This window comes from Parasteatoda tepidariorum, chromosome 7 (assembly GCF_982258835.1).
Source record: "Parasteatoda tepidariorum strain Cologne lab strain chromosome 7, Ptep-v5.0, whole genome shotgun sequence".
NCBI classification, from domain to species: domain Eukaryota; kingdom Metazoa; phylum Arthropoda; class Arachnida; order Araneae; family Theridiidae; genus Parasteatoda; species Parasteatoda tepidariorum.
This window is the reverse complement of record NC_141761.1, coordinates 105,561,455-105,585,581: the sequence shown is the minus strand read 5'-3', so window position 1 is coordinate 105,585,581 and position 24,127 is coordinate 105,561,455. Positions and strand designations below refer to the sequence as shown.

Below are 24,127 nucleotides of genomic sequence, written 5' to 3'. Positions count from 1 at the left end.
ATTCATTATTTAATTTAAATTCAATTTTTTTCATTATATTTTCCTTTCGAAAGGAAGAATAAAAATTTTATTTTACCAATGAAAAAAAGGAAACAAGTAAACAATAAATAATAATTTATTAAACAGTTTGCATATGAATAAAAATTTTTAAGTAAAGAAAAATTAAATCAATAAGGAATTTAATTAACAAAACTGAAATATTATTTATTTTTCAGTTGTGGAAAAAACATCTAAGACAAAGTTTCACAAGTTAAAAAAAAGCAGTTTAAATAAAAAAGTTGGAAAAATACCTGCAAAATTTTTCTTCTCTTGACACTTGAGCAAAGCTTAGGTAGCAATCAAGTTCAGCTAAATATGATATAGCCCTTTTGTACTTGTAAAAATTCCTTCCAAACTCACTGTGCATATAAAAAAAAACCAAAATTCTTAAGGCAAAAAATGTTGTTAAATATTCAAATAATGTCAAAAAAATCAATCAGTGATTAGATAAACTTATAAGTCAATAGTGATTTTTAAAATGAAAGAGGATGTCGTCACGTTTGACATTCCTGACTTTCATATTTGATTATCAAGGGTCTGTCCAGGGCAAATTTACTACCAGCGGTACCTTCACAAATTCAACTTAAGGAAAAACGATAGTTTCAAAATTTTTTTATAAAAAAAGCAAGTTCTAAAATCCTCTCCCCCCGGCCTTTTAAGATTTTGTTGTTGTATCCCAGTAAAAAAATAAACCTGGAGTTAATTACGCATTTCAATTAGCAATGGAACCCACCCATGCTTTGCTATTATGACTTAGTAGAAGAATTTGCTTCCCACACAGTTTGTAACAAGAGCGCTTTTCCTCCCCATGTCGGGATGAAAACATGCCGGGATCCTGAAACGCCATGAGAGAAAATGAGCGCCAGCCACTGCGTTTCTTATATGAAGTGGAAGAAAAAGTGCTAGTACCATGCTAACCCTGTTCTAGTTGCAATCTATGGAAAAAAGAAGCTTTTCTGCCAGCTGTCTTCTATGAATAGGTATCACGTGCTTGGTCAGATAGTGCGGTGTGGTAAGGCTAACAGGTCGCTTATGCCTTGTTATAGCAATCTTTTTTTTCTTCCTGCAGATTGTTTTAAAATTAAATGGTGAGGCTATCTTTCCGTAAAGTTTACAGGAAGTCGAAATTCAAACTATTATTTTAGACTTATTCTAATAGACCTTTATTTTTTTAATGAAACAATTTTTACTCAGTGAAACTTTTTCAGTATGACCTAGTCGAAAATGTTCTCATAATGAGGATAACTTGCTAGTACTGTGCTAGTACTGTTAAATGTATGTTTCTATTAAATTCAAGTTGTAATTTAATTACGGATAATAATTTTTATGGACTTTTAAATTTGGATACAATTTTAAGTCCAAAGTTTTACAATGGCAAAATTGTTTTTGAACATATTGGTAAAATATAAATAGAAATTTACCAGTCATAAATGATTGTTATTTGTAGTGACAATTTTTGAAAATATTTTCATATTTTAGGGTTGATTTGTAAAATTAATTTTCAATTTTCATAAATTATGTCTAAATTTTCACAAAATAGGTACCTCTTAAAAAAAACCCCAACAGATCCATGCATTGTAATACACAGTTTCATATGTTGATTGCTTCTATACAATATTACAGCATATATAACAACAAGTACACAAACCAGGGTTGCCACTCAAATGTGGAAAAAAATTACCTGTTTCCCCTGTGCATATTGTACACAATATATTAAGAGGAAACACAATCACTGTGCTCTTGCATGAGCTGTATTGGGCTAATTATACTAGATATAATTGCTGAAAAAACTTAAGGAAAAAGGAACAGCTGAACATATTTAAAATAAATAATCCTATAGTAAATTAACTAGTTTAGTATAGCTGAAATATCATCCGTAAAAATTAAATAGATTGTACTTTGAGTGGTAACCTTTTTTTTAAAAGACGAAAATAAGAAACAAAATTCCCTGTATTTTTGCGGGAAAAACAGGAAAAAAGGAACAGCTGAACATACTTAAAACAAATGCTGCTATAGTAAACTAACTAGTTTAATATAGCTGAAGTATCAACCTTAAATATTCCATAGATTGCACTTAGAGTGGTTATTATTTTTTAAAAGACCAAAATAAGAAACAAAATTCCCTGTATTTTCCCAGTTTCTAAAGAAATACTAAAAAATCTCTGAATTTTTCCTGTTATTTTAGGTGATTTTTAAATTCCCTGTATTTTTCAAGTTTTCCTTGTAGAGTGGCAACCCTGCATATTAACAAAATGAATGACTCAAAAGTTTTAAACAATTTAAATAATCAATAATATATATGGAAGATAGAAATGTACAGTTCGCAAAAGAAAAAAAATGAGCACCCTGAATAATTTTTGATTTAATGATTGGATTTTCAGAAACTAGAACCCTATCTTATCCACTTGAGTGCTTAACCTTAAATATGATAATTAACAGGGTGGCGACTCAAATCAGATTTCAAATTTCCCTGATTTTTCCAGATAAAAATCTTAAAATTTCCAGGTTTTTGTTTCTTTTTTCTTATAAAGTATAGGATGTGTACAAGAAAAGTGTCTATATTATAAAATATTTTATTCAAAATGTTATTTTTTCAACGTATCTTCTTGAAAAAAAAAAGTTTTTTTGACAATTTGGCAAGATTATTTATTTATTTTTTAATGTTTTGGTACAAAATTTTGAATCAAAAATCATATTGACAAACATAAGAATAAAATAAAATATTAATTTATAGTTGGCTCTTAAAAAACCTATTTTTAAAGTTAGAATATGTTATAAAATATTAAAATGAAATAGAAAAAATTAGCATTAATGCAACAATTGTAATGATTTGTCAACAAACATTGCTGTTAGTGATTGTAAAAAAATGTGTGATTGGTTGGTTTGCTGAGAAAAAATAATTCACACATTTCTTTGAATGGGAGTAGAAAAGCCTTCTGAAAAAGAGTGCGATATAAAATCTATTATTATTAAATTATAACCAAAAAATTTGTGGAGAATTTTATAAAGTTAAAAATACAAAAACATTTTGTCAAAATTGAAAAAAAAAATTACGACCAAAGCATCGGAACAAACTTGAGCCATAAATGGATTCAGTCCATGAAAGAATTTAAAAACAGAAGCTAATATCCTAATCCCTTTTTCCACCAGAATCTTTCCTAAATTGCACAGTCCCATAGCTGTCAAAGATTTCTACATTCGTTTAGCAACCGTGGGAGAATTTTATGTGACATTCTAGTTTAACAGAGCTGTAATGGAGCAAATTTTGATGCAAGCAAAGTATCGATAAGTTGATGATATTTCAACTGTTTGGCGATACATTTCTGTTTAAAAAAAAATGGGTATAATGGATGAAATAATTTAAATTAAGAAAATTAGTAAATAATTTAAATTAGTGAAATTAAAAAAATTATCAAAGAAAAAAATTCCAGCTTTTCCTTAAAATTCCCTGATTTTTCCAGGCTTTTATCCAAATTTTCCTGATATTTCCAGGTTTTTTCCAGTATAAAAAAAATTCTCTGATAATTCCAGGTTTTCCAGGTGGGTGGCCACCCTGATGAATTAATGTAGACAATGTTTTTAAATTATGAAATCTGACACAACTAACTAAGCACATTACTTACTTTAGATATTTACACCAGGCTTCATTTGCATGCATGAACAAGAGCTCATTTTGTTGATCTAGTTGCTTGCAGTATTTAATGATTTCTGGAGAACGAAAACGAGAAACCTGCTTTGTCCTTAAAAGGAAGAAGTTCATTTACAAAATTATAAAAAAAAAAAATAAAAAAAAACAAAACAAGGAGTTTTTAAAAAACTTCCTTAGTTCAATGTTAGAATTCTTCTGAAAAATGAAATCTAAAATATATTCACACAAGAGGTCATGAATTAATGTTTAAGCAAACAAAAAAACAGCTATGCAATCAAAATGTGACAGATCAATAATCAGGAAGGAAGAATTAAAAACATCAAGACATATTAGTTTGCGGGAGAAAACATAAAGATTTAATGCCAATAATGAGAAACACATTCAAGCTTTAACAGGTACATAAACAGATTTCGGCTTATTTTCCAGACTCAATAGTGATTTGTCAAATTTCCTTATCTAGGGTGGGCCCAAGTCTTTTTCAAGAATCTTCTTCTAGGTTACCCTTTTGTTTGCTATGGTCATCCACTGTCAGGATGGTGAAATCCCTATCTAGGCAGTCAACCTACCTGAGGTTGGGTCAACCCCTAGCTCTTATACCAACGGTCTTATCCCAGAATATTTGTTGTGTTGATCGTACATTGTTCATTCTAACAAGGTGTCTAGCCCATTTTATTCTTCAGATTTTTATATTTTTGATGACGCTAGGTTCTTTAAAAGCATAATAAAGTTCTAGATTTGAGCATCTGTGCTAAACGCTATCAATTTGCACTCTGCCAACTATAGCTCAATGAATCTAGCGGTATTATCATTCTTTTGTGTCACTGTCCAAGTTTCTGATGAGTAAAAGAACATGAATCTAATAAAACATTTATAAATTTCTAGTTTTTTATTTTTCCTTTCATAAGGTTTGATTTTATGTATTTCAATAATCTGTAAAAACATCGACTGGCTTTGATGCTTTGTATTGAGATTTTCTCCTTTTTGTAACCAGTGGCTAAAGTTTTAGTATTAATTTTTGAGTTTTGCCTTACTATTATGCATAAAATATATTGATCATTACCATTAGAATTAAAAATATATAATATTTTAAAAAGATGTAATTTTTTTGAAAACAATATTGGAGTTTTAGGCATCTCAAATTCAAATTAATTAATTTTTTCTGATTGTTTGGATATTTAATTTAAATTCCCTTTCTTCGGACTGCCACCACCTTGATAAGTGTTTTTGTTTTTATCTCTCTTAATTAACAATTACCAACCCTTGACATGATAATTTCCTTAAAAAAATAACTCTGGAAATGGATTCTAAAAAAAAAAAACATATCAAGAATGGTCATTACAAAACACATCATATAGTTACAAAGAAAACTAAGAAAAATAACTTACGCACTAACTTTTATCCAATCTTTTGGGACACGGCTCAAATTACTATTAGGAACTTCAATTAAAAACTGTCAAAAGAATTAAATAAATTAGCCACTGTATTGCAAAGAAGAAAAAAAAACTCAATATAATTTATACTTTATAATCAAAATTCAAATTTGTAAATTGAAAGAGAAAAAAAAAAAAAAAATGAAAAAACTATGCAATGGACCAAAAAATTTATAATGTATTTTAATCTTAAAATTAATTTTTCAGAAATTTGAACAAACCTTTTGCCCAGCAACTGTGGCATATTTAATGCTTATCAGTCTTAAGGTTTTACATATATCAGGTTTCAACTCATTTAACTTGTCTTCTAAATTGGAAATTTCATCTTTACATCTTTTCAACTCAGGAAACATAGATAAGTCACGAAAGATTTTGGTTTTGTCACCAGTCCTATGAAAATGAAATAATTTTGTTATACACAAATGAATAAAAGAAATTCCTAAATAAAAAGTAATTGGGTTTACATTTCGTTTACTTGTTTTAATAAACAAAGTTAAATAAATAATTTCGTTTTCAAGAAATTTATTTCTTCCACAACGGTGGAGGGAACAAGAAAAAAATTACAGAAAACTAAACTTGGATAATACAATTGTTTAATAATATTACAAGAATAGATTAACTTTAAACAAGTAAAATTAAGCATAATTCGAGAATGTTAAAATTTTTTTCTTTCGTTTGAATTATTAACTGCACATAAGCTGAAAGTACATAAAACGCATAATATAAGATAAAAACACACACACACACAAAAAAGGAATTCAAAATAAAAGAAGAAAAAATTATTACAAATTTAAGAAAAATGAAGGACAATATTACAAAAATTATTTGTAAGTATATGACACAATTCCCTCCTCTCGCTAGATATATTCCTATTTGTGTTTTATTTCAAATTTTTTCTCATTTTTCAAGATATTTTCACTTGATAAAATTTTGTTTACTAATTGGTTCTTTTTTTGGAGCTTCTATTACTATTATACTGATATATTGTGCTTTATATTGGAACAATATTAGGAAGCACTATTTTTGCAAATATAATCCTATGAGCTGATGAAGAAATTATATCTTTTTGCTGTTAGATTTTCTAATTAAATTTTTTCTAATATTTTTAATATTTTTTTATTTTTTATTCTTTTGTTTTAAATCGTCTTTTTGATTCTTTTCTTGTTTTCTTTGTGTCTTGTTTTCTTGTGTTTGTTTACCATAAAAATATTATTTAGTTAACAGGGTGCGTAGCCAATTATTTCATCAAAAAATAATCACCTTTTAAGCGTTTTTTGAGCACCTAAAAATATTTTTAAGCACTATATATATTAACAAAATGCAAATAAAGAATATTCATGATCAAAATAACTAGCTTCTGATAAAGAACTCTTTTTCTGATTACATTAGTCACCATAAAAAGATCGAGATATTTTTCTGTTCGATTTCAGAGGGTGGAAAATGAAGCCTTAAATTGAGAATATCTTGTAAAATTCTGCAGAGTTGCACGTGAGAGTGCAAGAATCTCACCGAACCCAGTTCAGTACACACACATGCAGACTCGCAAGTATTTCATCAAACATGTAAAATGATTGTTGTTTTTATAGGCTGTGGATCAATAGTACGCTGAAATTGATTGTGGTTGAATGAATTGTAAATAACGTTGAATAGAACAATGTGAAAAACACGCTTTTGCACAATGCATGGCGAAAATCAACATGGTAAAGAAAAAAATCTCATTTTCGAAAAGGGAAAATTAAGCACTTTTTAAAAACACCCCACAAAAAAAGTACTTTTAAGGGCTTTTAAAAAACGAAAATCAAAAATAAGCACCTTTAAGCACTTTTTAAAAATGCTACGTACCATGTAGAGTATAATAATAATAATTTTAAAGGACCATTGATCCCTTATCTGCAAAACAAATAATGATAATAAAATCTTACTTTGCTGCTTCAGGATCTATATTTAGCAAATACTTTTCCACATCACTCAACAAATGTGTGATATCAGAGAGAATATGCTTAATTCGAGGTACTTTGATTTCACACTTTATTTTATCAGATATAGAACTGAGCTCCATGTAAATTTTTGTAAGAGCTTCAGTAAGCTTCAGAAAGTCACAACATGAGCACTACAGAAAAGAAATTACAAAAACGAGTTCAGAATATTTGGAAGAGACAAAATTAATTATATATTACTGAACATTTTAAGTCAGAAAAAGATTATTTAAATAATATCAAATAATATCGAAGTATTTAGATATTCAAAACAGGAAAGAAACTATGATAAAATAAACAACTATGCAGAAACTAAATCATAATAACAGCAACAAAATAGTAAAAAAAAACGAGTAGCAGAATTAGACATTCAAATTTGAGAAAAAAATTTCAATAACAATGAAAAAAATATAAGTTAAATGAACTATGATAAAAGAAACTATATATTAACTAAATTATAATAAGACCAATAAAAAAAAAAGAAAAAACATTTTTTCCAGATTTAGATATTTAAATTAGTTAATGAATTTCAATTACAAGGGAAAAATATTGATTAGTACAATTATATTAAAATAAACAGCCATAAAAAAAAATCAAGTAAAGAAAAAAAAAACTATGTAGATTGACAGCTCTGTGCAAAAAAAAAAAAAAAAAAAAAAAAAAAAAAAAAAAACTTTGTTGAATGTTATGAAGTCAGCAGCCTTTTAATAAAAGATTCCATTGTGCCCCTGGATCAACAGGATGGTGGATTTTTATTTCTATTTCTTTTGTATGCAGCATAATTTTTTTGGGAGGGGGGTAGAGGGGCAAGTAAGTTAGAAATCATTAAAAATTTTAAAACCTCAATATAACATGAAAATCCTACACTAATTTTTTTATGTTATTTTTTTCTCTAAATTCCTCTTCTTAGTTTATTATTTAAAATCAAACACTTTCTCACACTTTTTCATTCGCATCCTGCCTTTTATTCTACTTTTGGAATCAAGTATGCTTGAATTAACATTTTAAGTTTTCCCTTAAACTGAGCTGTGAGAACTGAAAAATTCCCTCGGCCCATTTAATGGACCAATTGTAACTAATAACGTTTCCTTTTTTGCATGTGCTTTAGGAGTTCATTGGAACTTGTTTGCAACATTTTCCCTAGTTTTTCAGACAGAAGCACTTCAATCTTGGATTGCTCGGTGTCTTGCACTCTATACCAGTCATAACAATTATATATACACAGTGATACCAGAAAAACAATTTTAGCAGAAAACAACAAAAAGTATAAAAAGTTTTAAGATATGTGTGTTAGCAGGACAACACTTCATTAAGGGACACACTGCCTACCAACACACAGGAGCCTTTTTGTTGTCAGTGGTGAAACCAAAAACTGATATACAACTATTCTAACTTTAACTTTATCTTTATTTATTTTTCTGATTTATGGGCATTTCTTTATTATGTCTTAGTTTGTATACTTTTAAGTCATTATTAAGACTTACTTTGTGATTGTTTTTCATTTAATTTTTTTTGCATTTATATTCCATTTTTTCTAATTGCTTTTTCTTATTTGATTTTCCATTATGGGGCCTCGAGGCACATTCAGTTTTTTGTTTCACCACTGACAACAGAAAGGCTCCTGTGTGTTGGCAGGCAGCGTGCCCCCTGATGAAGTGCTGTTCTGCTAACACACATATCTTAATTTTTTAAAAATAATTTTTGTTGTTTTCTGCTAAAAAACGCTATGCAATTTATAGTTATAAAAACAAATTATCAAAAAATGACAGGCTCTAATTTCTTATTAAAAGTATTATTATTAATTTGTGATTAATCCCTCAATAAATGTACTGTTGTTTTTGTAGAACATATTATTTCATTTTACATTCAAAATTATATCTGTAAACTATTTTACATTATAGGTAAGTGAACAACTTTTAAACGTATTTTTTTCTTTGCGTGCCGTCAGATTTTGAAATTGTTAAAAATGTGCCTCGACAAAAAAAAAAAAAAAAAGGCTGAGAATCACTGCCTTATAGAATAATTGCTTAATAAAAACTTCTATTTTGCATCGGTACACCCGTTTATTTTTCCTACGCGACTACGCTGCTTTTTCATATATTTAAGAAAAACTTTATTTGATATCAAGACTTCTTGCTACTCTTAACACAATCCCTGTGGAAGCTATCAATACTTTAAGATATTTTTAAAAACAAAGATTACTTAAAATTATCAAAAAAATATTCTTACATACAAAATTTAAAGATTTTGCCTATTCAAACTGCATTGAAACAAAAACAAATTATAATAGAATTTAGTCTCAAACAATGAAACAAATGATAAATAATGACCCTTTAGAGATGATAAAGAGAAATGCAGATTTCGGAGATACCTTTTGATAAAAAACTGAGCAAAGAACCCTTTCTAAATCTGGCAACTTGTTAAGCAGTTTTCCAACTGCTTTGTAAACAACAGTTTCTGAATACAGAATCTCACTCAAAATATCTAGCCTTTCCTCAATCCCCCTATAAATAAAGAATTCTTTTAGTACAATATTACAAAACATAATTTTAAATGTATGTAAATAATATAAACTAGCTCGTTAACAATTACTCAAAAGAGAAGAATGGTAAAGTTTTCCATTTACAAGAGAAAATTCGAAATGAATAGTTGATACTCTTTAAGCATGTCCAGATATTTTTATAAAGGCGGGGCACTATTGGACATAGAAGTTGGGCAGCTCCAAAGTGCAGGGCACATCGGCCAGAGGTATATTGGAAAATAGCTATACTTACTAAACACTTGCTTTTTCCAACACCCACAAGATAAAGAGCCTTGGTAGCTTAGGGGATAGAGCGCTCGCCTCCCAATGAGTTGAACCGGGTTCGAATCACAGCGATGGCGGCTGATTCAAATTCCGCACCCGGTTCGCACCAATCCTGTGCTGAAGTAAAAGATCCTCAGAGGTAAATAGATCTTGGGTTAGAGTCCCCTTGCTGTCAGACTAACCGAGGGAAATTTTCATGGTTTTCCTCTTCATATAACGCAAATTCGGGATAGTTACATAAAAAATTCCTCCACGATGACAAATTTTGTCCAACACTTGATCCAGGAAATTCCTTGTTTTCTGGATTGAGACCAAAATTACAAGGCTATGGAGTTGAACATTAGTAAGTAGTCATAAACCCAAAATGGGGTCGGCTGTTTAACAGTGATTATAAAATAAATTAAATAAAATCTACTAATAGTTGAATAGCTTTTTGAAGTAGACAAATATAAAGTCAATCATTTAGAATGTTTATTCGCTTCATTAGTGATGAACACAAATTCACAGACAAGAAAAAAAACTATAAAGTGAGAAAAGATTTGAATTAAAAAAATAGGTATAAGCAAGTAAAATAATTCAATTTTTTTAGATTTCATTGCAATTCTAGCAAAAGTTTAAAATTGAAAGATTTATGATTTTGAGCTTTTAAGTCTGAACCTGAACTTCAAGTACAGCCAAGTACAAGATTCCATCAAGTGGAGGAGGTTACTTCAAAACATATTAAATAGGAGTCATAACATAAGAATAGGAGTCATTCACATAATATTTATTGTTATGAGAATAGTCCCAGAAGAGCCTTGCAGGAATGAAGGTAGAACAAAGTAATATAATTTTTTTTAAAGTCAATTCCTACCGAGGTTAACAAAGAAAAATTTTATTTAGTAGCTTTTTATTAAATAACTAAACTTTTTTTCTCCCATACAAAACTAAAATGAATTAATTAAACTTAACTGTTGAATTAATATTGGAAAAAACTGTATTAACATCAAGTGTTATCCACTACAAATTTAAAAAAATGTATCTGAACTTGAATGGATGAATAAAAAGTATTTTATTAACGACTGAAAATTTGAACAAGATATATAAATATATATAGGGAGAAAATGAACTAATAGTAGGAATTGAAAAAAAGGCGTGCGGTATCAGACAACTATAAAAGTATAAATTTGGTGACTTGGACCACACAATGTTCTTTATTCAATTTATCTGACACAGCGAATATAGAATAATTAAATATTTAACGATGCACAATAGACTATTTTTTTTTGTTCAAATAGAGCTATAACTTAGAATTTTTGAAATATATGAAAAACTGAATCGTTTATAGTGAAATTTAAAACAATGACTAACCAATCAGATAATTCCATTTCGTTTTTCGCTCATCCCTATTTAATGAATGAATTAATATTTGAAGAAACTTTATTATTAACATCAAGTGTCATCCACCACAAGTTTAAAAAAATTTATTTGAACTTGAGTGAATGAATAAAAAGTATTTCATTAACAATTGAAAATGTGAACAAGATATGGGGAGAGTGTGAACTAATAGTAGGAATTGAATAAAGTCTAAAATTTATTTGATTTTGAGTGGATGAATAAAAAGTATTTCATTAACAATTGAAAATTTGAACAAGATATGGGGAGAGTGTGAACTAATAGTAGGAATTGAATAAAGTCTAAAATTTATTTGATTTTGAGTGAATGAATAAAAAGTATTTCATTAACAATTGAAAATGTGAACAAGATATGGGGAGAGTGTGAACTAATAGTAGGAATTGAATAAAGTCTAAAATTTATTTGATTTTGAGTGGATGAATAAAAAGTATTTCATTAACAATTGAAAATGTGAACAAGATATGGGGAGAGTGTGAACTAATAGTAGGAATTGAATAAAGTCTAAAATTTATTTGATTTTGAGTGAATGAATAAAAAGTATTTCATTAACAATTGAAAATGTGAACAAGATATGGGGAGAGTGTGAACTAATAGTAGGAATTGAATAAAGTCTAAAATTTATTTGAACTTGAGTGAATGAATAAAAAGTATTTCATTAACAATTGAAAATTTGAACAAGATATGGGGAGAGTGTGAACTAATAGTAGGAATTGAAAAAAGAAGCTGAAATAAACATATGATAAGCAAAAAGTGAAAGAATTAAAATAAAGAAATTAATTAAGTCACCCTATATTCTTGAGTGGCTTTGAAATCCATGATTTTAGCAATCTTTCACCAAATTTTGTGAAGGTTTTATTCAACACCCAAAAAAGACTTCCATGTTCTGAATGGGAGATGTTATTTCTCATGATTTCCAAACCTTTTAATGTTGCTGCAGTCAAAACCATGAATTCTTCACATATTAATGGTTTCATGTCTCTAAAAAATAAAATAAAATTAATTACTTATGAAGAATGCTTTACTGTTAAAAACTTTTCTCTATAATAGGGACCATTCAAATATTACTTAAGCGTGTTTCTGACATTCATGGATTCCCTCTCACTTTTATTAATAAAAATAAGCAAATAACAAGCCTCCTCCCCTGTTGGTTTCTAACGCAATATTTGAACCGTTCTATATACGAGGTGTGACAAATAAATAACCGGACCGTGCATGCCCTAGTTGTTAGGTTTGGAGTGGGGGAGTTGAAACAATAATTACTTGTCCCTGACTCTTTTGTTGCTTGTGGCATGGTATTCTGTCCCTTTATCCAATTTAGTTTGCTTTTTACCCTTGCTTAAGTAAGACATTGTTGTGTCAAAGTGCAAGAATCATTAGCTTAAAAATCAACCAGCAAGTTAATTTGAAATTCCTTGAAAAATTAAAATTAACAGAATTTAATTGGATGTCACATAGTCAAATTTCGGAATGGCACAAGCAATTCTTGGAAGGTCGGGAGCCTGTTGAAGATGATTAATGTTCTGGTCATCTTGTGACCTTAAGAGCTGATGAAAACATTATAAAATTAATATAATCATGTATGAAAACCGACGTTTGAGTGTTCAAACTAATGTCAGATATTATTATTTCATGGAAGACTTTAAGACGAAGGTTTGAGCAAAACCTGACATGCAAGCAAAAAATGAACAGAAAAAACATTTGCTCTGACATCATAGAACGCTTTACAGAAGAACTTGAACTTCATCATATGTGTGGAGAAACGTGTTATTGGAGTTAATTCGATGTTAAGGGAAGCCAAACAGTAGACCAGCAGTACAACATAGAGGTCCTAAGAAAATCTAGAGAAGTTGTGAGGAAGAAGAGGCCAGATTTCTGGAATAAAAACATGAGGATTTTGCACCAAGACATTGCATTCTCTATGAAACAGGTCTTGACAAAAAAAAAAAGAATTCTTTACTGTGTTCAAGTATCCATGCACCTTCTACCTGTCTACAAAAGTGAAAATTTCATTGAAAGAAACACATTTTCAGCCTATGTAAGAGGCGAATGTTAAAAGCGATGAACTAGATAATTAATTTTTCTGGAATTTGAAAACAATAATAAATTAAAAAATGATGGGTGATCTAGGTGCGCCTTCGTTATTGTTGCATTTTTTAAGTGATCCAGTTTCTTTCAGTTTTGGTTTGTTCTTGAGTATGATGTTTATTAATTGGTAGAACTATTATGTTTAAGATTATTAAAAAGTTGCTAAGTTTTTAATGTCAGTATTGGTAGTTTTTTCAAACAGAGTTGTGTTTTAATTAAGTTCTAGTTCCTTGCTTTAATATTTCAGTTGTGTTTTAAATCAATTCTAGTTCATGTTTTAACAGTGAATGCAAAAATAGCACATTTTCTGAAGAAGGTGACACCTAACGACCTGTAGTGCTGCTTTGAATAGTGGAAAACTCATATGCAACCATGTATAGATAGGGAAGGGGAGTATAGTGATGAGGACTAACTGGTATTTGTAAATGTTTTCAATAAAGCTAATTTTTAACACTAGTGCAGTTATTTAATTGTCACACCCCATATGTTAAAAAAGAATGATTCCTTCCTTAAATATTATACACAAATTTTTAGAAATAAAAACAGTGTCTGTTGCTTAGTGTGATTAAATTGGTACTGGAAGATTTTAATTCAAATCAGCGTTTCAGTTCACTAACATAATTTAAAAACCCCTCATAAATAAAAAAAAATGGATGATAATTCTTCAGTCTTGCGCACTATTTTGTACGAAAAAAGAAATCATTAAAGCAACTTTATATAGTTTAACTTCTAATAAAACTTTTTGAACAAGTAAGTGAAACTATTTTAATTCAAATTTCAAATCAATACGGTTAAAGTAAATAACATAAAAATTGCTTATTTTCAATTATTCCTTGCTAAGGTTTGCAAAAGAGAAAGAAAATCTTTACTATTTACCAGTTAAGACGAAGAACTAAACAGAGTATTTTCAATCATAGGAAAAATCTCTTACCACCTACACTGCATCAGATCTTGTATTTTAAAAATAAATTTAAGACTCCATCTCTCTAAAAGTGATTAAAAGTAATTTATCCCTTAGGTGAAGCTGAAAAAGGACCCGATATTGTCTGCCATAAAACATCCGAGAATGAGCGATTTCTTAAAAAGTGAATGCTGAAAAGCGCATTTGATTTTGGGGCTAAATTTCATTTTTAGAAAATTTCTCAGACTGACATAGTTATTTTGATTCCAAAGTCTGGTGGTCTCAATTCTGATAACTTAAAAAACTCTAATACAGTCAAACCCCGCTATAGTGAATACGGTTTATAGTGAACTCCCAGATATAGTGAACGAAATGTTCAGTCCCGTGCCTTGCTATGCACCTATAATGTAATTTTTTGTGGCTATATATGTGGATTTTGTGGAACCAAAAGTGTGAGGAAGACCTTTTCATGAACTTTTTTCTGTCTTCGACTGGTTTTTCGTCTTCATTTTTTTTAATCATAATTTTGAAATGTCTACTTCAAAATAAATACTTATACTGATTTTTAAAATCATTTATAGAGTGGAATGTAGCAATAAGCATTTTTTATTGTTTGCTTCTTTTATCTCACTTTTCCATCCCTAAACAAAGGCCAAGCCAGGCAGATGTATGGACAAATTTTTCCCTGAATCAGTTTTTCGCATCAGTTAAAGATAACTAATTTTTTAAATTTTTTCCTTTTTTTTACACAAGACGAAGAGTATGAAAAATAAAAGCAAGTTAACACATTTTTTGTTACTACATATTATTTTTCAGTCATTTTTGTATTTCATTTAATTGGTTATTTATTTCAATAATGTATACTAAAAAGAAGGAGTTCCGAACTATTAGTTAAAATTGTTTGTGGAACGAATATAGTGAACAAAATTTCGGTCCCTTGAAGGTTTTCTATCTCTGACTGTATTATCATATGCAGGGTTACTCACAATGCCCTCCCTGCATAAATGATTCTGTTGGAGGAAATTTGATGACAATAAACAGCTGATTTTACTATCAAGTGAACTTACAAACCAGTGGGCATTGTAATAGCAATTTTAAAAATATGTTAATGTATAATTCATTTTTACGAAAGGAATTGAATTCATGACTCACATAATATTATTCATAATGCTCTCCAGTTTGAAGCTTGATAAGTATTCAACAATAACTGACAAACAGGAAACTATCCCAGAAGGAAGAGATAATATTTTCTGCATGATACTATCTTTGGAAGGCGATTCTTCAGAAACAGCTGCTTGATTATAAAACCTTGAAACCTTTTCCAATGCTGATGACAATTCAAAAAATTTAGCTTCCATTTTTTCCAGTCTAGCTGACCTAGAAATTTCAAAATTAAAATCAATTAAGGTGTTTGCTTTTTCAAATATTTTCTTTAAAATGAGTGTGATGTGAAGTAATTTTTTATTATATTGCACCTCATTATGTCACCAACATGGATAAGATCAAAATATTTTTTCAATATTTAATATTTCAAAAAGTAACAATATAAGGAAGCCCAGTTACAATAGTTGGTTATCAAATCCTATTCTTGCTACTTCATGGTGACCACTGCAGATAAAACAGAGTTCTAAGAGATTTTCAGAGTAAATTTCTAAACTATTTCACAGATACAGTGGAGCATCGTTTATACGACGATCACTTATACGACGTTTTAGTGTGGTCCCAAATCATTCCTATTCATTTTAATGTAAAAATAGATCGTTTATACGATGCACAGAATCGGTTATACATCGGTTTTTAGATTTTGTTAACGTTTATTTAATTTTTTATTTTTCTGCGTATTTTAAAAAAGGGCGGAATTTGTCAACATGAATGATACAGAAAAGGGTGCCAACAAGAATGCTTGGATGACGACCGTAATTTTTACTAGATGACTGAAAAAACTAGACAATGTTATGAAGAGGCAAAAACGAAAAATTTTGCTATTCATCGACCAATGTCTAGCGCACCCATCGGATACTAATTATTTTGGAAAATGTAAAAGTTCTCTTTTTTTCTGCAAATTGCACAACTGCGCTTCAGGCATTAGATTTGGCCGTGATTAGAAATCTAAAATTGCATCATAGAAAACAGTAAGTTCAACTAGCTATTCAAAGCATTGTAGAGACTAATCGCAAGAAAATATAATTAAAGGTAACATACATTCAAATTGCTCACTGCAAGTTTTCTTCCTTGGTTATTTGTTTGTTTTGCTTTGTCTAATTTAGAAATTTACGTAAATCAACACGTTAAACATTAAAATTAACTGAAAACAGAGTTAGTTTCAGTTTTAGAAATGAAAATCGATTATACGACGTTATCGTTTATACGACGCTTTTCGGTGGTTCCTATGGCGTCGTATAAACAATACTCCACTGTATTTCTGATTAAAATTACTGTCATTTTAATTATAATGAAAAAAATTACATATATATGTATTTTTATATATAAGGAATTTGCAATAAGTGTAGAAAATTTGTTTGAAGTTAAATTGCTAATTTCACCAATCAAATTTTTTAAAATAATTTTTTCACATACGTAATTTTTATAACACGGAACAAAATAAATAAACATAAAAATTTTAATGTTGTCAATTAGCATTACTATCTAAGATGAAAATTGAAACTAATTTTGAAATTTGGTTAGAAGGAATTCAGTTTCCTAAATAAGGGGAATGCAGCAAAGTGTACAGTATAGTTCTATCTTCTCCAATTTCTTTTTTAGTTGGCTTAAATCCTTTTAGGGAGGTTCAGTGAATGATACTTAAAGAAATATGCATATACTTGCTGCTAAAGCTGTAACTAATTCTCGAACAATAAACAAATTTTTCCAAATAAGTTTTTTTTCTTCATATAAGCCTATCTGAGGAAGATAATAAAAAAATCCAATCCAAGAAAATAACTTTAAAAGAAACATTTTTTAAGATTATTGAAAACTCACCTCTCATAACAGTAACCATTAATGAGGCTATCTGTTTCTTTACTGATTTCAGAAGGTAATAAAATTTCTGAAGGGCTCAACTGATGCAAACAGCTTTCAAGTCTGTTCCTGAGTGGCAGCTCATCGTCAAATGAGGAATACCATAAATCACCAGAAGACGGGTTTACACCCTGAAGATATAAAATTTATATTAGTAAAAATATTAGTGTCGATTAAAAACAAGTAAAAACTTTGAATTATTAATTCAAAGAAAACTTCAAATTAAGAATACGATAAATCACACATCGAGTGAATACCATTACTACTTTTCTCTTTAGTGATACTGTTATCAATGACTCAAACTAAGCACTTTTTTTTTACCAGTTTTCCATTCATGTTCTCATCAATTCAATTCCTTTTCATTGTACTAACAAGGGTTCCCACTCAATTTCAGAAAAAAAATTCCTCGACTTTTTCAGGTATACCAGGTAAAGTTTGAGGAAAATTGAGACAATATTTTTATCAGAAAACTTTGATTATATTATTTGTAATGTAAAATATTAAATGAGGAAGTAATATTAAATGAGAAAATAATATTAAATGAGGAAGGGAATATTTCAGTTTGACTAGAATGTGAAATTTCTACAACAAATTACTCAACTCTAATCTCAATAATTGATTACTAGTACTGATAATTTTAAGAATGGTTATTTTCCAGGTATGATATAGGAATATTCCAGGCTTTTGAAAAAAAATTGCAACTTTCCCTGATTTTTGAAGATAAAATGAAATTCCCAGACAATTCCAGGATTTCCCTGACCTGTGAAAACCCTGAATCCTTTACAAAATTAGTTTTTAAACAAAAAAGATAGTGTACAAAATGGTATACGCAAAACAACGAAGCAAATTTTTTTTTCCTTTCGTTCAGTGCAATGTTCTTTTAAAAGCAGAGATACACTCATTTTTTAAATGATACATTGAATAGCTTGAAAATGCTATTATTTTTATTAATCAATTATTAACTGTTCAATTTTTTAAAAATATTTAATATATTTTTTTTGACAAGGAGTTTCTTCTATTTGGGTTGGAAGAAAACTATTTCTTCCAAAGCAGTTTTTTTCAGCTCTAACTTGGAATAAAAACAGACAACAGAAGAAAATAAAAGAAAGAAGACTGAAAACACAATTTTAACTACTAAATAATTTAAAGCTAAGTAAATTAAAATGTATAATTACCACTAAACTAATTTTACATCCTTTTCTATCTTTTGAAGAAGTCTCAAAGACACATACCAGACATCTTGAGTTTATATCAGCATCATATACTTCCTTATTGTCTAAATCACTATCACCTTCAAGAGTTTGAAATTGTATGACTAGTTAAAGACAATAAATAAAGACAATAGATAATAAGTTTGAGAATAAGAAAACAGAGAAATAAAAAATATGCATAGTTTTTTTTCCAATAAAATATAATTAAAAATAACAAAAAAAACAATAAATAAAAACTATGTTACCATAAACTGAAATGGCCTACAATTTTTTTGACCTATGACTGACATTAATGTGACTTATAAAGATCATGTTTTTATTATGTTTACTATTTTCTTGAATTTATAATTTTAAGTTATAATAAATATTTAATTCAACATAGATAATTATATAATTTTTTTAAATTAATTTAAGAATAGAAATTTCTGAATAAATTAATCAATGAAAAATCATTTTACAATATTTAAAAAAGAAAAGCTTCATTTCGTACAATAAATAAAACTTACTTCATTATTTAACAATAATACCTATTTAATTACAGTAAAAAGTTTCATATCTGTAAAAGCTTTTTGTTTTGTTTAGTATGAAAAAAAAAATTGTTTTAAAAAATTTAAAAAAAAAACAGCAACTTTTCTATGGCTTTACGTAAGGTATAAAATATTTAGTGCAAGTTATAAAAATAGATTTGATATAGACTCAGTTAATTTTACAAATATTTTGTTCGTTTTGTGTAAATTTTAACTCAAATGCGTTAAAAGAATTTCTAATAGAAGTTTTAAAAAAGTAGTGGAAATGTCAGTTTATTTGATGTTATTAATATTTGAAAACTATCAGCGTTTCATCTGCTTTCTTCAAGAAGTTTATTAGAAATTCTTGCAACACATTTTAAGATAAAATTTATAAAAAATGAACAAAATATCTGATTAAATTAATTTTTTTAAAAGTTACACTCAATATTTTATTTCTTACATTTTCAAGAAAAACCATAAAAAGCATTTTTTTTTCTTTTTAAATTTTTTAAAACTATTTTATTTTTTACTTTTCTTCCTAGAATTTTTAAGCCTTTAATAAAAGCACTTTATTTTCTCTGAAAATTTTTTTCCTCTTTCTAAATTTGGTACTAACAGTAAAACTTAATATGAGGTCAGATGTATTTGTATCGCATATAACTACAGAGAAGAGCTTATATAAAACTGCTTTCAAACTCTATTTTTTATTTTATTTTATGACCGCCGTTGAACAGTCGACCCAATTTTTGGGTTTACGACTACAAATGTTCAACGCCGTAGCCCTGTAATTTTGAACCAATCCAGAAGACAAGGAAACTCCTGGATCGGTACCCCCAGAGGTATTGATTTGTTATGGGAACATGGAGGACTTTGAGACTCGACAGATTTAACGTGCATCAGTCACCATTTACTACACGGGGAGTCTTCGACCAGCAGGGACCGAACCCACGAACTCTTGGACATGGGCCCGGCACCCCACTGACCAGGCTATCCCGGCCTAGTAGCGACAATTTAATTTTACATAGATTAACTAGCAGCGTTACATTACAGCCACAAAGAATAGACATCGACAATAACAGTACAATATAAAATAGCTAGCCACGTCACAGGTATTTTTTTTTTTTTAATAATTATTTTTTTATTTTTATTTTTTTATTTATTAATTATTATAATTTTTTTTTTTTTTAACATTTAACATAAATGGCCATCACGGGTAGCTGAAAAGCTCCGGACTCACTGTCTGTCCCCAGGGACTGGGAGCAGGGTCAGTGGTGAGGCTTGTGTGGTATGTATGTTTTGTTTATGTTGTGTTGCGTGTTTTACCTATTTTTCTTATGAGTAGTAGTTGAGGCAGTGTTTTGGCGGATCATGATATAGATTACTGTTTTTTATTGTGTGTGCGTTTATAGACAGTTAAGCCATCTCTTGTTTGTGTGGATCGAGCTTGAGGTTTTTTTTTTTTTTTTTTTTTTTAAATTTTATTAGCCTCACGGACAACAGCTTGTGTTGACTGACTGACTGCCAAATGCTTGCTGGTCAGGGGTGGGGCCAGAGTGTGTTTTTATGCTGCAGCAATGGTTTGCCTGGAGCCCTGACACCTCAACATTGTATTTGCTGCCAGTATTTTTACAAAGTTATTATAAGGTTTATGACATATTGTCTGTGATGTTTCTGGTTATGGCTAGAATATTTATAACCAGAAAGTTAAACTCTATTGTTAACAGAGTGGATAGAAACTTAAGATGGAGTTTTTTTTATTAGTATCAGAATAGCAATAAAATTATCAATTAAATTAATATGTGCTAATTTAGATACAATACAAAAAAGGTGATATTGTAACAATTAATACTTTCCTGGAGTTTGGTGAACATTTTAATTGAGTTTAGATCAGAATTATTCAAGCTCTTGGGAATGTCCTAAGTCATACAGGGTGCATAGCCAAGTCTTTCAACAAAAATAAGCACCTTTTAAGCACTCAAAAAATATTTTTAAGCACTATATACATTAACAAAATGCAAAATAATTTTCAGATTTTACATGATCATGTTAAAATAACTAGTTTCTGACAAAGAATCCTTTTCTTGATTATATTAGGTATTATAAAAAGATCAAGAGATTTTTCGGTTCAATATTAGAGAGTGTTAAATGAAGTCTGAAACTGAGAGTAACTTGCAAAATGCAGCAGAGTTGCACATGAGATAGTAATAATCTCACTGAACTCAGCTCAGTATATATGCACATACGGACTCGCAAATAGTTCATAAAACATGTAAAATAATTGGTGCTTTCATACGCTATGGACCGACAGTACGACAAAATAGACTGTGGTTGAACGAACTGTGAAAACATTTAATAGAACAATGTGAAAACCACACTTTTGCATAATATGTGGTAAAAATCGACACATTAAAGAAAAAAATCTAATTTTCGAAAAGGGAAAATTAAGCCCTTTTTAAAAACACCCAATGAAAAAAGTACTTTTGAGGGCTTTCAAATAACGAAAATCGAAAATAAGCACCTTTAAGCACTTTTTAAAAACGCCACGCACCATGTCATAATTGGATTTAAAATTTCAACAACCCACTCCACAAATCTAAACAACACTATGAAATCATGCACAAATCTAAAAGACACATACTGATACAATAAATAAAGATAAAATGTTTCCATTTTTTAATGTTTCCTGTTTTTTACCCTAGCTAATGGCTTTACATTATTAGATTAAGCATAACACTATTTTAAAAGTTGATGTCATAAAAATAAAGATAAACTGTTATCAACATAATTTAGCTCCAAGTTGTTGCTTTAGGCCATCTCATGATAGTCCCAATCAAGCAATTTTTTCTGGTACTTATTCAGCTTGGATCGTGAAAAACCTATTACCACAGTATAGTATTACCTATATTAGTATATCTGGCATTTATTAAAAACTGCACCAATCAGTATTTTAACTCCATTGATTTTGCTTCTTAGTACACAAGTAACAATTTTTTGTTTGAACTAGCTCTATAGAAACCCGTTTTAAAAACACAACTGTAAAGAAAATAAACATGTGGTTTCAGATAACTTTAGAAATGCTAATTCAATGACATAGCACCAATCCACATGCCATTCACATTGAGCTTGTAAAAAATAATTAAACATTAGAACATGCAATAAAATATTATGCAGAATAGTTTACAGTTCTATTTACAACAATGGCTTATGTTTAACTAATGTGAAAAAACCATTTTTGAAACATCTCTCACAAATGGACTAATTAAAGTGTTTAAAATTTATTTTAGCTCAGTGTAGTTGATGTCCAAGTTTCAGAACCCTACAACAATTGGTTAATGATTTATAAGAGATTAGAAATACCGTTTGGTAATAAGGGCAGATAAATTTACCAAGTAAACACGAAAAAGAAAAGCTGAAAAATGGAAAAGTAAGTAGATAAATTTTTTCATTTGATGTGAAGAATTAAAAACACAGGTAATTACAAGCTTCAAGTTCCAAAAGTAGATCAATCCTGTTTAATAATAATAATAAAAAATAAAGGAAAGAATTGAATATATATTTTTTGAATGAAAACATACATAAATCCAAAACAAAGTCTGTAGCAAATATTTTCAATATTCAATATATCTTCATTAATACATTCATAATTTATTTCTCTCAGCCAAAATCGTGTTTCTTTAATTGCTTTTGTCTCTTCATCAACTTTTAACCATGTTTATTAAGCAGTATAAATGCTTAGTTATAGTTAACATAGTAAGAGGATAAAGTTAACATTTAGAGGATTTGTTTTCTTTACATATAAAGTTTTATAACAGATCCCAAATAAAAATAAAATGCAAACTTTTTTTTCTTATCCAGAAAAAGGTTTCATTAGAGATATGTTTATTTTGAGTATCAAAAAGCATTTAGAAAAAAAAAAAGATTTTTCCAGAAAACGGACATCCTAATACAGGACTTTGTACTGTATTAAAAGTAGCAAAGTAAGTAAAGCATTGAACCAAGAGGAACTGGCAAAATCTAATAGAACTCAGGAGGTTAAAAAAAAAACTTTAAAAGGATATCTTCACCAATCAAAGTAGTTCTAGTGTAAAGTGCATAAAGCTCTCTAGAAAAGAGTTCATTCTTTTTGTCACTGGCAGCTTTTAAAGCGGCAGTTTCTGTTTGTTTAATGACCCCAACTTTATAACCTTTGAGTACCAATTTTTTCACGTGGTAAAACATGCGCTGTACAGGAATTATGGCAGTCATGAAGTTATGATTTGGAAAGCAGGCAATATTCAATATTTTGGATGCAATCTAGAAAAGAATAATGTAAGATAAATAAAAATTATTTATTATCATAAGAAATTTAAAACATTTTTTACATTAAGGGAAGTTGACACTAGGAACGGCAAGTTTCTTCCATTCCTAGTATTCACAATGAAAAAAATTTCAGCAAAAAAAAAAAAAAAAAAAAAAAAAAAACAAAGAAAAAATTAACCTTAAAGAAATAGTTTCCTTCCAACCCAAATGAAAGAAATTGTTTTTGAAAAAGAAATATCAAAGTTACAAAAACTTTTAAAAAAGTGTACAATTGCAATCCTAGTTTAAATAATACTATTTATTTATAAGTTATTTAATATAAAATTTTTAATAGTGTGAAAATTAAAAACCAACATTTGGAAACAAAAATAAATTTAATGAATCTGCTAAGAAATTAAAATAACTGTAGTTTTTCAATATTTTATATAAATGAGTATAAAAAAATTTCTTTTTATAATTATATAAAAAACTGTTAAAATATAATAATTAAATTGACGAATCACATACTTAACATATACACTTCTACAAATCATATATTGAATTCACAATTGAAAATAAGTAAGAATAATCAAATTGACTTTTAAATAATATGATATACAAATCTAAAAATTCTATACAAAACTAAAATAAATAATAAGAAAAGAGCTGTTTTTTAAAAAAAATAAATTTTATAGGTCATTTTAAGTTTCTTCCGCTTGATCTAGTTTCTTCCGATTTGTTCAGTTTATTCAGATTTTTCAAAAAATCTGGTAGAAATAGGATTCTTCTGTATAAGATTCTGACTTTGATTGATACTATCTTGTCTTTCA

General features: G+C 28.6%; 1 protein-coding gene across 5 annotated transcripts in view; it reads right to left on the bottom strand.

Moving 5' to 3' along the window:
• Window positions 1-24,127, bottom strand: part of LOC107437796 (DNA mismatch repair protein Msh3) — a 45,787-nt gene that overhangs the window by 10,900 nt on the left and 10,760 nt on the right. For 4 of the 5 annotated variants that reach the window (XR_015435655.1, XM_043040836.3, XM_087168434.1 and 1 more), the window contains 11 exons: window positions 23,078-23,312; window positions 18,475-18,608; window positions 17,261-17,430; window positions 15,434-15,658; window positions 12,082-12,273; window positions 9,466-9,598; window positions 7,041-7,228; window positions 5,340-5,508; window positions 5,074-5,138; window positions 3,663-3,779; window positions 291-398 (listed from right to left, as the gene is read on the bottom strand). Coding sequence is in view for 4 of the 5 variants with exons in the window: in XM_043040836.3 (XP_042896770.2) it covers window positions 291-398; window positions 3,663-3,779; window positions 5,074-5,138; window positions 5,340-5,508; window positions 7,041-7,228; window positions 9,466-9,598; window positions 12,082-12,273; window positions 15,434-15,658; window positions 17,261-17,430; window positions 18,475-18,608; window positions 23,078-23,312 (1,736 nt within the window). In the remaining variant the exon portion in view is untranslated. The remainder of the gene's footprint in view (window positions 1-290; window positions 399-3,662; window positions 3,780-5,073; window positions 5,139-5,339; window positions 5,509-7,040; window positions 7,229-9,465; window positions 9,599-12,081; window positions 12,274-15,433; window positions 15,659-17,260; window positions 17,431-18,474; window positions 18,609-23,077; window positions 23,313-24,127) is intronic. The other variant, XM_087168433.1, reaches the window with a different exon arrangement.